Source organism: Galeopterus variegatus, unplaced genomic scaffold, assembly GCF_000696425.1.
Source record: "Galeopterus variegatus unplaced genomic scaffold, G_variegatus-3.0.2 Scaffold612, whole genome shotgun sequence".
NCBI lineage: Eukaryota > Metazoa > Chordata > Mammalia > Dermoptera > Cynocephalidae > Galeopterus > Galeopterus variegatus.
This window is the reverse complement of record NW_007726723.1, coordinates 187,836-207,201: the sequence shown is the minus strand read 5'-3', so window position 1 is coordinate 207,201 and position 19,366 is coordinate 187,836. Positions and strand designations below refer to the sequence as shown.

General features: G+C 34.5%; 1 protein-coding gene across 1 annotated transcript in view; it reads right to left on the bottom strand.

Annotated features, from left to right (window-relative positions):
• Positions 1 to 19,366, bottom strand: part of MICU3 (mitochondrial calcium uptake family, member 3) — a 104,124-nt gene that overhangs the window by 21,847 nt on the left and 62,911 nt on the right. The window contains exons 6-9 of the mRNA XM_008570540.1: positions 16,800 to 16,882; positions 12,378 to 12,449; positions 8,559 to 8,597; positions 741 to 836 (exon numbers count right to left, since the gene is read on the bottom strand). Of these exons, the coding sequence (XP_008568762.1) occupies positions 741 to 836; positions 8,559 to 8,597; positions 12,378 to 12,449; positions 16,800 to 16,882 (290 nt within the window). The remainder of the gene's footprint in view (positions 1 to 740; positions 837 to 8,558; positions 8,598 to 12,377; positions 12,450 to 16,799; positions 16,883 to 19,366) is intronic.

Sequence of the window (19,366 nt, the reverse complement as noted above, 5' to 3'; positions counted from 1 at the left end):
TATTTCACTGCCCTTGGTAAGCCACTCACTGTTAACACTAGGAAATTTAATTGATTAAATCTAACATAACTATAAAGTCAGCTATCTTTTTTTTTTTTTTTTTTGTCTTTTTGTCTTTTTCCATGTCCGGCAACAGATCGCAACCCTCAGTGTTGCCCCCGTACCGGACTGGGGACCGGCAACGGGACTGCAACCCTTGGCGTCGCTCCCGCGCCTCGCTCAGCCAGTGAGCGGGAACCGGTCTGTATGTGGGATCCAAACCCTCGGGCGGGAGCGCCGCCGCGCTTCCCAAGCGGCGCACTATCCAGTGCGCCACCAGGCCGGCCCCAAAATCAGCTATCTTTTACCAAGTGAAACATTTCAGCATTTCATGTAAAATTGTAATTCTAAGGTTAAATGATTCAGTGAAACTATAAAATATTATTTTGAAATTCCTAGAAAGTGATCCTTAAGTAAAAAACAAAACAAAACCTACTATTTCTTTTTAATTAAGTTGGAAAGTCAGGTTTTATACAATAAGCAAGTTCATTTAACATAGACCATTACAGGTGATCTCGTAGCCCCTGTCAGTACAGCCGACATATTCAAATACACAGTTAATATATAGTAATTACTGTTTTATTGAAGATAATGGAAAATATAAACTACATTTTTGGTTTCATCATTGAGGCTGTAAAATGAAATGAGAACTAGATTAACAAAATAGCAAATACTACAAGGACCTTGTGGTTTAATTATACCTCTGCGAAGTCTGAAAAGAGTGCTTGGCTTGTATTACGTCTCAATGTGTCCCAATAGCTTCTGGAGACAAGTTCCTCAGCATCTGTTTTAAGTACCTGTAGAAGTTTTAAGAGGCACAACTCAAATCTAAAGAATAGTCATGAAGAATGATAACTTACACACTTTAAATCTCTTCTAGCCAACTTTGAAAAGAAAACACATTAGCTTATCTTTTTTGTTTTCTGCTGCACTCAATGGTATTTTATTACACTGCTGGTAAACCCATGGTACTTTCAAAAGTATAATGGTATATAATCACTATTTCTAAGTACAATGCGGCTTTGTCAAAAAGAATCAAATTCTCCAATCCCTCCTTCACCCTTCTACTTAAACATGCATAACTTCTAAGAAAGTGTGAAATGAAAATTTTATTCATAACTTGTGTGAAGTATATTCATATGGAGAAGATTTTGCTAATTTTGTAGCAACTTGTTAAAAATCATCCTTCATTTAAAAATAATTATTTTTGGCTATCAAACATTTTATTAGAGTATCAAAGAATCAAAATGACCTTATCCATATTTTAGAGAAATAAAGTTTAAATTAATCCAAAGCTTGTCAAAAAGAAATATACCTGTTTAAGTCAAACCACTGGAAGCAGGGTACTTAGGGATTTGGTAGGTATGTGTATTCTGAACGGATAAGGTACTTTCTGATCTTTATTACAAGGATAGAACACTACCTTTTATCTCAATATTGGCAAGTTTGAGAAGGGAGATACCAAGATTATGAGGAGTAGATCATCCCATGGAAATGTCGAACTACAAGCCTAACTTGGATCTCTGTAAACAAAATAATTAAACAGTTTGTCAGGATTTATCAGGGATGATTTCACAGGTTATTAGACTTGGAGGTCTTCGGGTTATTGTGAGAAGAAAATGCTGCATGATGTATTTGGAAGTGACAGGCTGGTAATAAGAGAATTTTTCTTCTTAAAATTTTGTCCTAATTTTTAAAAGACTGGTGCCACTGATAAAATTATAGTGCATCTAGAATTATTTCAAAAATCTTCTAAATTTTAATTCACTATTAACTAAGGACCACTGCACACATTTTAATAAAATCTTAATAAAATGTTAATAATAAAGGATTATTTAGCAGCAACCACTTAGATAACAGACATAACTATTACCATAAGTATAAATAAAGCAACATGACAGAGATTCTGCTCATCACTCCCTTTAGTAACTAAATAAATTTTAAGTAAGCAGTTATAAACTGAACACATAAAATTAGTTAAATAGAACTAATGTAGTTCATCTTTTTATACAGGTATGTAATAATCTCAATAACTACTAGCTAGATTAAATGTTTACTCTGCAAATATTATCTATATATTTTGAATGTGGATGAATGTTTTAATGGTAACTTAGAAGGTTAATGCTTGATAGAGAAAGAGACTGTTAAACCTACCAAACTATAAAATAAGGCTTACTGTGCACTATTACTAGAGAGTAATAGGAATGATTTGCTTTGTGAAAACATGCCTCTTCCCCACTTCAAGCACTGGTCCCCAGCACATACATACACACACACGTTATAAAAATATTTACAACATATTAAGAGATAAAATTAGTTTAACAAACCATATGTTTTCTGAGCATAGAAAAAAAGTAAAATATATTAAAATATACTGATTATCTCTGGTGGGGTTAGGATATTTCTTATTTTTCTTTTTGCTCTCCCATATTTTAAAAAATTTAAACAATTTAAAATTTTTAAAAAATTTAAAAAATATCTATTATCAGTATAATATACAACTTTTTAAATTAAAAAAATCTTATATAGAACATAACAGCTTAATAAATCCCCTCTTGCAGAAAGCTTTCATCATTTACCTCGAGAGTAAATTGTGCTAGAATATCTGAATTGCTATAACTGGATATATTTGTTTTTGTTTTACCTTATAGCATCTTTTAAATTATAGTTTCAAAGATAAGGAACTATATCCTTACAGCAACTACTACTGCAGGAGAAAATACCTAATGGATTGATGATATGCCAGGTATACTCAACTGACTCCTTGTGTCTGTTCTGCAGCCAATATTTAATTTTTTAGACAATAACTTGGCTGATGAAATTAAGAGTAAATTTTTCAGAACATGAAAAACTAGTAGGAAGTTTTAACTCCAGAAAAATATAATACAATGGGATATTTAAAATAAGCTTGAAGTAGCCATGAAAATCAGACTAGATTTTAATAGCAAGAAATGCAAAGCAAATACAAAACCAGAATATATGCATACAGGCTAGGGAAAGACTGATGGGGGGAAATGCCCAATGTAAGTGAGCATGAAGATGGTTGTGAAACAGATAGTTATGATGCTTTGACATGTAAATAGGAGGGCAATTTGCAAAGACTTCCTTAAGTCTTCTCAGTATCTTTGATTACTATCTGGGCTTTAGGTCCCTTTAGTAGAGCATCATGTTAAGTGTAGACCTTCATTTCAAAGAGATAACAGATAGTTCAGAAGAACTTCAGAAATGGATGGCACAGGCAATATAATGTCCTGAATACATCGTACCCTGTAAATCTGATGTATTTTTGCCTAGGTTCAGTGTCTGTTATTGGTAGGAGTTCCTTAAACTTGTTTTGGTCAAGAGGGAGGGAGGGAGAGAGGGAGGGAGGGAGGAAGGAACGAAGGAAAGAAGGAAGGAAGGAAGGAGACTGATGTAGAGATGGTAATATATCACTGTGGCAAGCAGAATAATGGCTCCCTAGAGTCGTTCATGTCCAGACAGGTAAATACCATATATATTTTGTGGGTATAAGATTACGAGATTTAGGAAGAGGTGACATGAAAGAATTATGTGAGTAAAAAATGGGAAATATGTAGGTAATCCTAAATAAACATTGATGGTATATATTTTAAAAGTCTAATTTGTGGTATCAGAAAAAAAAAGGACAGGCAACACTGTACAACAATTTCAAGTACTCATGCCTGGAAAAGAATGAAAGATATTAAAGCATTTTAAGACTCTAATTTTGAGGAATCGAGTAAAGACATTGCCTAACATATGACTTTTATTTTAATTAATAAATATTTAACTATAATTATTAACATTTCAAGAATAACAGCACAAAGAATAGAAATGTAGTAAATGGCTTCTAAACTAAAATAGAGGAGAATAAAAAGAGTAAAAATAAACTTAATTCAAAAGGCAGGAAAGGAGAAAAGAACAGTATATAGAATAAAATGATTAAAGTAAATTCAAAGCAATTAGTAAATACAGTAATATAAATTGACTGAATTATCCAATTAAAAAGCATAGATTGTCAACCCAGATAAAAAGAAGCCAGTACAATTCACAAAATATGCTGTTAAGAAAGACATGCCTAACAAATAAAAAAGGAGAGGTTAAAAAAGGTATAAAAGGCTTCTATTAATGATAGGCTAGAAATTAGCACCAATCTTCTCACTGAAAAAAACTGAAAATGCTGGACAAATGTAAAATAGATACTTGTGTCTCTACTTAAAAGCATCTTAAAGACATTATTTGCCTTTGGCACTGTGTTGACATTTGCACTAATGGTGCAAAAGCCATGGTGGACAAGACGCTGGTGCCTGAGTACAAATGAGGCAGTGTCACCAAAGACCAAAGCCATTACATTCTTCAGTAGTCATTACATTCTTTAGTGACACACACTTGCAGTAAAAAAAAAAAAAAAAAAAATCCACTTAAGATGTACTTGCTGAAGAATAAAACCTACAATTTTGTTAAACTGACCTTTGAGTACACATCTTTTTAATACTTGCTGTGATGAATGGGAAGTATGCATACAGCACTTCTGCTACATACCGAAGTACTATGGTTGTCTTGAGAAAGAACATCTGTGTGATGGTTTGTGTTGCAAGCTGAACTAGCCTCTTTGTTCATGGACCACCATTTTTACTCAAAAGAACAACTGACAGACAAACTATGGTTATTCAGACTTCAGTATTTGGCAGACATTTTTTGAAAATAAACCAAGTGAGCCTGTCACTTCGAAGTAAACAACTGATAGTATTTGTTGCCAAAATAACATATTATAACAGATTTAATGCAAAAACAGCTATGAGAAAACAGCTGTCTTCTATCAAGGCAGACATCAAAGAGATTAGCAAAGAATAAAAAACAACAATAAAAGTAAAATAACACCACTCTCCTCACTACATTTTTGAAGTTATTTTTCATAAAAATGTTTGTTATATGTAATGAGTATTTTTATCATTATTTTGAAATGGATTAATAAATATTTTTAAATTCCCAGCTTTAATTTCTAATATGGTAACTGTAGATCGATGTAACCCAAATAAACAAAATCTCTTGTTTCACATATATATGTAAAGGGATCACAAGACCAAAATGATTGAGAACCACTGCTTACAGCAAAAACAGTGAATGAACAAGCACCTACAACAATGCAGCTGAAACTGACAATCATGATGTTGAGCCAGAGAAGCAAGACAGTAAAAATTCGTATAATATGATGCCATTTATATGAAGTACAAAAATGGGTGAAACTACACTATATTGTTTAGGATGCATATGTAGGGGATAAAACAACAAACCAAAGCAAAGAAGTGATTTACATAAAAGTAATGCTTGTGGTTATCTTTCAGGGCACAGTGAGGGATCATGATTGGAAACACATATGAGTGAGCTTCTTGGGGTATGGAAAAAGTTTATTTCTTGATCTATATGCTGGTTAAATTTTATAATTATTTTATGTTTACATTTTATTTGCAGTATATTTCTATTTCTGAACTTAAAATATATTTTAAAAATCAGGGAAAGCTTCATCATAACTATAGGAAAAAAAAAAAAAAGAAAATAAGAAAGCCAAAAATAGAAAATAATTCAAAGTACTAATCAAAATAAAGGTGGTATATTTATTCTGATAACTAAAAGATTTTAAGGCAAAAAACATTTCTAGAGCTCTAAGGATAGTACACAATAGAAGATTCAGTTAACTAAGAAGATATAGATAATCTATATTCTTATGGAGATAATAATGCATCAAAATATTTAAAACAAAAATTAAGAGACTGTAAGAAGTTGTTTACAAATCTATCATTATAATGTATAATTTAACGTAATAATTGACAGATCAAGCAGACAAAAACAGTAATGACAGAGATGATTTAAAATACATAATTAACATGCTTGGTTTTACACACACACACACACACACAGACACACACACCCCCCAACCCTGTACCTGAAATTGGAGAATACACATTCTCTTCAAGTACAGATCATTTATGAATATTGACGTTGTTTTAGTACATAAACAAGTCTCATCACATGTCAAAGAATTGGTATAAAAATTAATATATTTTCTGATGGCAACTAAGAATAATCTTTAAAAAAAATCATATAAGGAATGCCAAAGTCAAATATATCTGACTTTTGTATTTATTCTTTTGAATTTTTTATACCTCTTTTCATTACTGTGGGAAGATAATCAAGAGTTCACTATGAAATATTAAAAGAATCAGGGTTATTTGGAACATAAAAGGCTATAAGGTAACAACTATCTTCATTGATATAAATGAGTATGATCAATTTTGCACTGTAGCAGAAAATAATTTGATTGAATATAGGCAGAATCTATCATGAGTGATTAAATTTTGGAACAGGCTATTACAAAGGTCACAAAATCTCCATCTACAGTGAAAGCCAAGAGGGCCATTGCCTTTCCTGAAGGAACTTCTTCCTAAAGGTAGAAACTGGCTATTATAAATCTCTTAGGTTATATTTAGCTCAATGATTTGCACTCAGATGAGATAGTTGGTCACTCCAGTTTATCTGCAACTTTGGAAACTAGCAGATAATTGTCAGCTAATTCAAAACATTATACTATTTGTGTAATACTTGCATCAATGATATTTCCTATATATTTTCAGGCTGTCTAAATTTTTTCTAATTCTAAATAAATTTTCCTTGTTTGTTTGCAATTCTTGAAAATAGTCATTCCTTTCTGAGCAAAAATTTTCCTACTATAGGAAGAAAAGTTATTTTATATAACCAACTCACTGCTAAGGAAGTTGAAAAATCACGTAATCCATTTAAGACTGTGGATAAAAATGACATCGAGTTACATCACTTTAACATATGCATTTAACCTATGGGGAAAAAGCTGTCCAGTAAAACTGAAAATAGAAAACTATATATTACCACAATAAAATGTAAAATCATAAATTTACTTTCCTATTAACTAAACAAGCATAATGTAAATAAAATATGCAATTTAAATCTGCTGCTCACTCTTATTCTCTTAATGTCTGAGTGACTGTGATTTGTATATGTAGTTTAAACTAGAACTATATTAGGATCTATTACCTTTTAACAATATTATCCTGAGATGCATTTTTTTAAAAAACACAATTATCCTAAATAAAAATTATTTATGAGAGTAAAGGAAAAATAAAAATTGTCACAGTTAGAAAAATGGGTCATACAATGATGACATATTAGATCAGAAAAATAAGTCATAAAGTCATAAGTATTATCAACATTTACTAAGTTTCACAGTGCATATGGCATTATCATCTGTGAGATTTTCATCTTACACATTCTTACAAATTTTGGAAATGATTAACAGAGGAATCCTTTAAATTTTTTAAGAAAATGACAGACTTTAATGAATAACAGTATTGAATCTGGAGAAAAATTTTAAATTATCTTGTAAGAGAGAAAAACAATTAGTCAATTATATGGGTCCCATTGACTTGGTTTGTCCCCCCACCCACTCTAAGTCCATTCCTATGACTACACAAAGTATCCTGGGTTTACTTTATGCTGAATCCGCCTCCAGAATATGTTCACATCTAGAACAAGAGTTAGCTTTTATAGTTTGGAATTTTGATTAAATATTCAGTACAGGAGGCAATACACCTTTAGAACTGTACACTACAACTAGAACACTTTCTGCTGGATAATATTGAGTCAGTCACCCTGAATTCAAGGGCTTCTCAGGTGGAATTTCTACAATTTGAGGGACCCACTTAAATTACTTAAGTATTCCTGGGGCAATTAAATGAACTGTGCATATTTATACTCAAAAAGGGCCACGGCCAATTCTTAGTTATTTAGTAACTGAGCTAACCAACAAGCTCTGATTTTCTCAAGAGAAAAGAAAGAAGAAGAAAGCTCAGCATAAGAAGAATACATTTGGAAGTTCATTTACAGGAACTTCCAACTTTTCAAGACAATAGTCTGAAAATCATAATCCTCTTCGAGAAATAACATGATACACTAATACATTAAACATGTCAAGGAGCACCTTATACCAGATTTTTGTACAGACCAGAGGAAGTAAGCAGACAACAAAGGTTTTAGAAAAAAATTGTGAGAAATACTAAAAACTAATAAAAGTCTATCCATTCATATAAAAGACTATATATCAGATGAATGGATCTAGTTCTCAAAATACCTGTGTTCTGCAGAAGCATAGGCTGAGAATCTGCTTTATAATTTGTATATAGCTCTTCAAATACTGCTGAAAAATATAAAATTTCAATTATCCTAGCAGAGTTTTTGGTGGTTGTTGTTCATTGACCTTTCCCTTATTTTAATCTAAAGTTAAAGATATACAATGACTCTGTACATTTTAGTCTTCTCCTAAATCTAGGAAAGAAATGTAAAATTTTGGCTTGATTGTACCTTATTATATTTAATAAATTTCAAAACATTCTGAATAGCAGATAATAGCTTTATAAAAAGAAATAACATTATCAAGTATAACAGGTGAGGGCTATATACATAAAGAACATTTAAAGTGTTGTACATACACTATTAGTAGGAGAATGGTATCCATAAAGTTGAAGACGCTGACATAGAGCACAAAGGGCCAAATGAAGTGTCACATTTCAGAATGAACCCAAGTATAGCAAAAGAAAAAAAGAAAAAAGATGACAAAATAATCAATTAGGAAGGGTAAATCATTATGCTACATTCTATTTAGAGCACACACACAATACAAGTGGGATAAATGTTAAAGATGAGTAGCAAAGTTTTTAAAATCTCATATAATTAAACATTAAATGAGTTTGTGCTTGTTTCAACCATTTCATTATAACCTTCTCCTAGAACTATTACTTTGAGTAAAACACAACCCTCTCAAGTACGCAGTTTTATTTAGACACACTTCAGCAATTCTCCATGGGACGGGGGGAAAATCTAGATGTAGCAGCATGGCAGTGGAAATGGTATAAGAGACCTGCACTGGAATTCTGCTCTGCTATTACCAGTACTGTTACATTAGGCAAGTTAATCAACCTCTCTGAAACGGTTTTCTCAGCTGTAAAACAGATATAATACTTACCTGGGAGAACTGCAATAAGGACTAAATGGGAGTAACATTTATAATGAACATAGCACAGAGTTTAGCACATAATGTGTACAAGAAATGTTATGTTCATTTCCCTCTTTCCTTCTGAAGCATAGCTAGTTTTATTTTGATATGTAAGCATTTTTAAATTTAGTTTTTACTTAATTTTGATTGGGTATGTTAATATTCAATTTAAATTAGCTATGTGGTTCTACTAATTAAAGGAGAACTTTAAGTTTTACTATTAGCTAGCCTTTTTGAGTGTTTCTTATATTTCACATACTGTTAACTGGTTGTGTGTTTTAGTTCATTTAACCCCCATAACAATCACACATGGTCATTACTCCTATTACCTCCATTGTACAAATGAAAAAAACTGAAGAATAGAGAGGCTAATGAGCTTATTCAAGGTTACCCAGGTAATAAGTGGCAGGGCTAATATTCAAACCCCCAAATCTGGCTCCTAAACCTATTCTATACTGTCTCTCTGAAGTAACCCATATGTTTTCACAAAAAGCTAAATTTTAACTGTTTCAAAAGTCAACCAAGGGCCGGCCCGGTGGCGCACTGGATAGTGCGCCGCTTGGGAAGCGCAGCGGCGCTCCCACCCGAGGGTTCGGATCCCACATACAGACCGGTTCCCGCTCACTGGCTGAGCGAGGAGCGGGAGCAACACCGAGGGTTGCAATCCCGTTGCCGGTCCCCGGTCCGGTACGGGGGCAACACTGAGGGTTGCGATCCGTTGCCAGACACGGAAAAAAGACAAAAGACAAAAAAAAAAAAAAAAGTCAACCAAAACGTTCTAAGAATATGTACAATCATATCGTCATTTCTATCACCTTGACAACACCATCTTTTATTCTACATAATCTTCTATAACTAAAGTAGTATAAAATAAAATCTCATCAGTTCAGATTTGCATTCTTTAAAATGTGATTGTTAACAATAAGTTAATAATTATTATTATTGTTTAATATACTAATGAATATTTGTAGAGGGCTGTAGTGTCAGAGAGCATTGTTAGTTCTGAGGCTGTACTAAAGATTATTTCTGAATTGTTATAAGAAATAATTCTGATGGCTAAATTACGTAAATGAGATTTCAGAAGCAGTATTTAAATTACATAGGATAAACACCTCTGAGGTACCTGTGGAGATCAATGCACTTTAGTAAACATTCCTTTACTTATAAACAAGTTATATATTGCTTATAACTTATTTTTATTTTGTTCTTTAAAATAAGTCCTTCCCCATATATCTGCTAGGAAATGCTTCATTGACCTATATGCATATAAAAAATAAACTTTAGGGTATGCTGGTATAATTTAGATTTCATAATTCAGATGGACTTTTCCTAATTAATTCAAGTGAATGAGGTTTTACTACATCACTATTATGAAATATTTGCATTAAATTTCCTTTACCTTGGCTGCAGTGAAGCTCAGAGCCAAGTTTTGTAGCTTTTCCCAGTGTGCATTGTCTGCTATTATTTTTGCCTTTCTTCTCTCCCTCTGATACTTGATATAAGTATTTTAGTAAATGTTAATAATTAGAATAGTATTTTATTTTTACTGGAAGATCCATAAGTCCTCTCTGGAAGTAGTATAAATAAACAAATAAATAAAACAATTAAATCTCTATCCGTTGGAATAGTATCTACTTTATCACAAAGGTATATTAACAAATTTATTAACATAATTCAGTTTTCTTAAATGGTATATTATTAACAACTTGCCTATTCAGTCAATTATAGTTAGAGGTAATCAATAAAAACACTTAAAATAAGTGTTTACTCTTTCAATATATTACCTACAGGAAATAAAATTTAAGAAAATTTAATCCTCTAGTCTTCTTTGCTAATACTCTAAACACATAGGATTTATTAAGTACAATTTGAAAACCATGAAACCTGAATTAAATAGAGAACTACTAATACCCCTTTTGATACTTAGCTAACATTATGCTCAGCTCTGATTTTTTTGAGTGTCTTCCATAAGCTTTGTCAATAGTATATTCAGGGAGGCTGAACAACTACTGATAATTATATCATAGTCAAATACCCTACAGAGCAATGTGTTTCATAATCCTAATAATCTGCTTTTATTTAACTAAATATAAATACATATTTCATAAATATATTGGGATTGAATATAGTACCATCTGCTATAGATAACCCGTATTTAAAAAAAACCTAATATGCATTCATATAACAATGAGAATAATAAAAAATGTCGCAACTCTCTGGTTAATTATTTGAATTCCATTTAGAGCAATTAAACTACTGCATATGGCCACTAGTTTGAAAATGAAATAATTATCATTTACATGCCAACAAAATTCACTGTTTCTGGTATCTAAGTACCAGATGAAGAAATATGGTATAGTGGATAAAAATGCAAGTTTTGGAGCTGCCAGACATGGATTCAAATCTTGGCTTTGTCATTTAATAGCTATGTAACTTTGAAAAAGATACCTAACCTTTCCAATTATCAGTTTTCTTATCTATAATTACAGAAAATAAGAGAATTGTTGGGTAGATTAAATGAGAAAATGCATGCAAAGTACTTAGTGTAGTGCCTAATAGAAGGTCTTAGTACCTGTTTGTTACCTGTTTGTTATTTTTATTCTGTGAACCTGGCCTGTTGTCAGGGTGAAATAGTTGGAAAAAACAAAAAGAGAATTGGTAGGAAGATGGAAGGAAATGTTGCTTAATTCTAACTTCAGAATAACACGAAAAATACAAAGGGTCTTTAAAAAGTTCGTGAACAGATTTGTATGATCTTTCAATTCCATTTTTCCATGAACTTTTTGAAGTAGCCTTGTATTATGTATACCAGAAGAAGAATCTATAATACATATTTTTAAGAATGCAAAAAACATATTATTCCCTCATATTTTCTTCAACATTCATATTGTTACATTACCACTAAATTCACTCACATCATAATTAAATCTTTGCAATTCACCTTTAAATTTTTACATGCATAATGATCTGTTTTAATCTAGTATATGATATACCCTTCAAATCTCACAGATAACAATATGGATGAAAATGATTTAATGAATGTGATTATGGATACAGATGTTTAATATCAATATTTAATATAAATATTGATATTGATGCATATAAATACTGAAGCAATTTTTCTACATAAAAACTTTAGAAAAATTTCAAGAAAGGGACAGCTTCAACATTAAAAACTTTCATTACTGTTTCTCATCATGAATAAAATAATTCTTATCTAGAAAACCCACCTGAAACTAATATAAAATAGTCTTACCAGCATTGCACGCTTTTCCTCATCTCCTTTAGTTTCTCTCTTCTCATTTTTTTTCCTGAATATCTCTTGAAGCTGAAAAGGAAATCAATCAAGAGTCAAATATCCAGCAAGAGTTTCCAGGCACCTACCTACCACTCAGTGCTAGGTATAATCTAAAAACAACGAAAATGGTTAGCTTCATCCATCAAAAACATGTAAACTACTGTAGATACATTTTCTGATTTCATTTTTTTCCCAAGAAAAAGAAAATACATCCTTCGGTATTGGCAACCCATAGTTAAGTTAAATGCACTTAATGTTACAGTTTTACTTTATCTCTAGGACACAAAGACATGGAGTCTGAGGCACATACATAAAAAGAGATGAAGCCTATTGGGGTATAAAGAACACTGCGATACAACTCAGGGACTTTGGGTTTGAGTCCAGCTTCTATCACACATTAATTTTATGACAGTGGACAAGTCACTCAACCCTCACCTGGCTCGAATTTGTTCATATATGAAATGAGAATGGACTAGATGACCTCTAAGGTCTCTTTCAGGTAACCAAGCCTGGTGGTGGGAGCACAGACTCCGTAGGTATAATACCTTGCACAAGTTATTCTAATTATCTAAGGCTTGTTTTCCATATCTGGAACATGGGGATAATTCTTTACCTTATAGGAATGTTGTGCCGAGTAAACAGTACAAGTAATTACTTAGCACATTGCTTTTCACACAGTAAGTTCTCAATGTTAGCTATTACTATTATCATAAATAGTATTATTTCCTCTTTAAAATCCTACAACTTTACAAATGGAAGCCTAATCCTACCTCTATAAGAGTTTTCTGGAGAGTTCACTGTTCTTGTCTGTATAATTCGAACAGCTATCTCAACTCTTCATTTATATAGCAATAGTTGAAAGTCAAATAAAATACATTACACCTCCCAAGATATATAATAACATTTAAAAACACAGTACAAAATACAAATAATTTTATCATCACAGAAAATTATTTCCACACTTTTTTTTTTTTTTAGTGAATAGAATTGTTAATAATCATTTTATAAAACTTTAGGCAGGAGAATCATAGATTTTAGCCTTCTACAAATAACTTAGCCTAACTCCACCTCCTGCTTTCAGGAACTCTTAAAAATAAACAAACAAACATCACATATGAGGCAGCAGTACAGGAACTTTAAAAAGCAGACCACAGCTTTAAAGTAAGGGCAGCTTTTGCAAGAGTGTAAAGTGGGAAAAAATAGTAGTTCTGTATGAATGTTTTTACCTCCTATCTCCACAAACAGACTTCATTCCAAAAGACATCTACACAGGCAACATCCAATGGACTGAATTTCAAAAGTTAATCTTTAAATCAGTGGGCAACTTGGCAGTATAGACATAGAAAGTTTATTCAAAATTAGTCAGATTAAACTGGCTGATTTTGAAAGTTCCTAAAATACAGGGATGTACTACCATAACAAAACTACGTTAAACTAAACTTGTCCATTTTAGGATGGTAGAAACATATCTATTGCAATGAAATTGAAAACTTCCACCTCCCCACCATTCTGCAAAGCACTAGAATGAAGGTTTCAGTTCCCGTGTCTTGGTCAGGGACTGCACATAGGTTAGGGCTATGGGAATATTAGTTTAAGCTTTTTGATAAATCTCAATAATTAGTCTGCTTGTCTCCCTGTGGATGGCTACTAATTAGCTACTGATGAGGATTTTTATCTCTTCTCTTTCCTATCACAGATAAGAATGATTTCGACCTCTGATCAAGATGGCAGAATAGATGGTATGCAGCCTCACCCTCTCTCACAATTAATCAAATTACAACTATCAAAAAGCAACGTACTGCTAAGCTGGGGCTGCGGGAGCTCAGGGGAAGAAGAAGAGAGACCTATGGAGTACATGAAGGCAGGAGAATCCACAATGAGAAGAAGAATGGACTGCTCCGACTGTTTTGAGCCTTGGCCATTTCAAGGCTGGCCCTGGTGAGCACATGGAGCAAGGCCTGCAAAAGCCACAGCTGTGCTCTTTGTATGAAGTTGCTTGGAGGCTGCAAGGTAGAAGAGGGCCTTGGTGGCCCCTAGGCCAGCAAGACCACTAGCAAGGTTCCTGTGGACCCACACAGACAATTGAAAAAAGGAGCCATGCAGAGGATGGTGAGTCACTGCAAGGGACTGGCCCATGGCCTGACCCATGGGTAGTGTTTGGTGGTGGGCGAGACAGGCCCACCAGGGGAACACTGGGGCACAGCATGGACAGCTGATGTGCCCTCTAATCAGCACAGGACCACTCAGCGGAGACTGGTCAGGAATATAGAACTGCAGGGGGTGCAGTTTGCTGAAAAGACTCAGGCCCAGACGAGTTTCCACACAACCCAGGTGTACGGGACCTCACAAGACCCAAAGTGCTTAAAGGTCAACAATTAAACCGTGAGCTGCACAAAAAGCCTTCCCCAGAGAATCAGCAACAAAGCAGCAATTTAGCTCAACTAGAGGGCTCAAATGCTGGTTCCCACAGGAAGTTCCGACATTTTAGAAGTAACCAAAGGACAACAAATTAGTTCCAGTGCAGAGTTTAAGTGGTGGGAATAGCAAATAATCCAACAAAGAACTGAAAGAAAAAACAAAAAACCCCAGATCAGGGACAAAGTTCTGATATTAACCAGTAAAGGTCTAACACCCTCAAAGAATACCTATAAAACCTAGAAGGACTGGAACCCCCTTAAGCTCCCATGCTGGGGTGTGGGGAGGGCCGAGGGCCTCAGCCATGCATCCCTGATGTCTGCATCCAGCCCAGGGATGACCATCAGGCTGCCAATGGAAGCACCTTGGGCTCTCAAGCCAGGGTAGGGGAATCCTGAGGGTCTTAGCCATGCCCTCTCCAACATCTGCATCAAGCTCAGTGATGACCACTGAGCTGCTGCCAGAATTGCCCCAGGCCTCCAAGCTGGGGCGATGGGGGCCAGGAGCAACAACCACATTCAGCCCAGCAATGACTTCCAGGCCACTGCTAGAAGCGCCCTGGGCTCCTGGGTTGGGGTGGGGCCAAGGGCCTCAGCCATGCCCCCTGAAGTCCACATCCTGCCAAGCCATGACCAAGCTGCAGCCAGAAGCCCCCTGGGCTCCCCTGTGGGAATGAGGGGGATGCCATGGGCCTTGACCACACCCTTCCCTTCCTCCCAACCCATCCCCTTTCCCCCTTTCATCCCCCTCCCCCAAGCATGCTGCAACATCTTAGAATGTAAAAAATAATAATGCATAAATAAATAAGTAAAAGGGGCTGGCCCAGTGGTGCACTCGGTAGAGTGCGGCACTTGGGAGTGCGTTGGCGCTCCCGCCAAGGGTTCGGATCCCATATAGAGACCGGTCCACTCACTGGCTGAGTGCGGTGCGGGCGCGACACCGAGGGTTGCGATCCCGTTGCCGGTCCTGGTAAGGGCACGACACCGAGGGTTGTGATCCCCTTACTGGTCACGAAAAAAGACAAAAAGGAAAAAATAAATAAATAAAAATAAATAAATAAATAAAAGAATGATTTCATAGATTTCTTCCATGTTCCAGCCTCTGAAGTAAATACAAGGTTTTTCAGGAGGTTTTCTGAGGAATTTTTAATGGCTACATTACAAGGGTAAAATAGAAAATAAAGTGACTATTTATGTGCCAATCTTTCCCCTTTCTGTTTACCAGGAGAGTATGGGTAAAGTCAGAGACGAACATAAATGCTAAGGGTAGACCTTGCTATGCTAAGGAATAAGTTAATGTTAATTCCTATTTCAGAGAAAAAACAGAATAGGCATTTTGCCACAGAAACAGATGCAGGATAGATGAATAAAAAGAAAGAAAAATTCTGGAAGAGGGGGTGGGAAGATGAGTGAGCAGTTGAAGACACTGTCAGACCAGCATCAAGCTGGACCGGCCAGGTGAGAAAGGTTGAAGGATAAATACCTAAAAATTATCAGCCCTTGGTCAAAGACAGGATAAAGGAACAGAGAAGTAGGGACAAAAACAAGGTAGTAGTGAGTGGAAGAGAAAAACAAAAAGAAAAATCATAGATCATATATTGAGAAGGAAGAGAAATTTCTATGAAAAGAGTTGTGACTGAGTGGCTGGGATGATGGGCACTGAATAGTAACTATTAACCGAACATAATACAATCTCAGAATTGCCTGTTACTCAATATGATAACATTTCAAACTTCCAGGTAATATATAAACAACTATAATTATCCTAAATACTAAATATAATGTATATTTTTATAACATAAATGTTAATCAAAATACATGAGTATATACTTCTATATTAAATTAAGGTGAAAGCATAGATATTTCACTCTTTCCTCTACACTAATATTCCCAATAATGTAGAAGCATAAAAATATAAGTAAGCAATATTTAATTACTGATAAAATACAGGATATAATATACATACCACCAAAAACTCCTTTTTATCTACCATCTCATTGCCATCAGTGTCAAACATGTTGAAAGCTATTCTAAAACCTGCATGTGGCTCTGCCAGAAAAAACAGAGAAAGTATTCATGAAATGGAAAAATGTGTTTTAAAGCACAAAATCCATATCAGTTGTAAACAGTTACTCATATTCTATACAGAAATATTTTATTTAACCAAGAAATCGAAAGCAACATGTTATCATTAGTTAAATATAATCAAAGCTATATAGAAGCATACATATTTTTGCTTCATATATTATTAGCACACTTAATAACAGAATTGATAATACACTTTAAAAGTAATTGTATGATACACGTTGTATAGTATTGAAAGAAAACTTTGACTACTTTCCTTCTAAAAATAAGCATTTCTCTTTCTTATCCAAGGTCTGTCAGTTTATTTAAAAGGAAAATATCAGGTCATCATCACATTTGAAATATTTTTACTATGTTCAACTACTTAGAGTGACAGAAAAAAATAAAAATATGACACAATGGACCAGTCCCAATTCTTGGGAAATTATAACTAGGATGACCTATGAAAATAAATGTCAAGAATGAGATAGATATTTGGGTTTAAACTTCTAGAGGCCACAAAAACAGAAATAAAAAAGAGGCTTGAATACAAAATTCTAAATTTTCCCCAAATACAAAGGACAATTTATTTTCCTAGATAGACTTTCACATACTATAAACTGTTTTAACTTTATGAACCTTAAAATGAGGTTCAATATCTGTCCTCTTTTTACTTCTACAGTATAAAGAAGAAAACTTGGACAGAAGAAAACCTGAAAGCGTCCTTCAAAAAGGAGCTCAGTGAACACGCCATTCTCAAAACTTTGACCTTTTCTTTTGAGATGACTTGCAAAAAGTTTCAAAAGGGACCCCCCACAAATACACTTGCTATTACCTGTTGTGAAATTTCCAACCTGGCAAAAGAGAAGCATACATCCCTACTTTCTTAACTGGTAATATCTGTCTCTGAAAATAACAGAAATGAAAGCCAGTCCTTTATGCAAGCTTGTTTCTTGTATGTATTTTAAGAATCTAAACTTGATTTCATGACCATCACTTGAGAAATAAATAAAAATTCACACTATCCCTAATAACCATGTTTTAAGCTGTAAGAAGATCTTGAAAATACATATAGAAAGGAAGTCCTTACAACCTGTTTGGAAGGGAAAATAAACTTAAAATGATAAAAAATAGAGGAGACACAGCCAAGTAACAAAGGTTATGTAGCCCACTTCCTGCCGGCACTCTTTTCACATTTTTCTTAGTTTTAATCTAAACAACATACCATAATTTTTCAATTCAAACTCCTTTGAAGTTTCTATAGATGGGTCCCGAACTCTAAAGGAAGTTTCACAGCACCCAAAGATTTCAATCTTTCTGTAGTAAGCAAAAACCACTACATATGTGTTTTCCTACACCTTTAAAACCACACCCTGTCCCATCACGCCAAGTGGCTTTCCTAACCAGCACTATTCTTATTCTTACCTATCACTCTGCTGGTTTATCTTGTCTATCACTCTTTGGATGCAAACTTCTAACTTTGCATCCAAAGTTATTCTAGCTAACAAGATAACTTTTCAACAAGTGCTTGAGACACTCTGGCACCCACCCTGGTTCTCATGTTAACATTCATCATTGACTGGACTTGCAAATCACTATGGCTTTCTAGACTGGATCAACCTTAGCTAGCCTTATCACCAACTTCACAATACTTGTTGTTCTCCAGCCCTAATATTTTAATTTAATTTTAAGTCCAGGAGAAAAAAAACCCAAGAAAAAGATAAGACAATTTTTGAAACACACGTGTGTCCATGAACACATCCTTCCTAAACTTCCTACAACAAAACTTGATTTAACATCATTCATTACTAAGTTAAGAATAACACAGTGGTGTGAATTTTCTAATTACAGAAGTAAAAGGTATTTTAAGACTTGTTTCTAATGACAGAGTTTTATTGATGTTCTTGTTTCCATACATCTCCCCAAATCCCCACAACTGAAAATTCGACTAGTGAAATTCTTTCATTTCTCTCTTTCTTCATTCATTCACCAACTATTTTTTGAGGGTACCATGTGCAAGATACTGTTCTTGATACAGAGACCGACAAAAAAGAAAATGTCATCATGAACCTTGCATTCTAGAGTGGTGAGACAGACTGGAAAGAGCATGTAAACGAATAATACTTTCAAACAGTTGAAGGGCTATGAAGAAAACAAAACATGGTAAAGGAATAAAAAGGGAGAGATGGGAGAGGGAGCTACTATAGAAAGGACGGTCAAGGGCCGGCCCGGTGGCGCACTGCGCTAGTGCGCCGCTTGGGAAGCGCGGCTGCGCTCCCGCCGAGGGTTCGGATCCCACATACAGACCGGTTCCCGCTCACTGGCTGAGCGAGGCACGGGGGCAACACCGGGGGTTGCGATCCTGTTGCTGGTCCCGGTCCGGTACGGGGGCAACACTGAGGGTTGCAATCTGTGGCCGGACATGGAAAAAGACAAAAAAAAAAAAAAAAAAAAAAAAAAAAAAAAGGA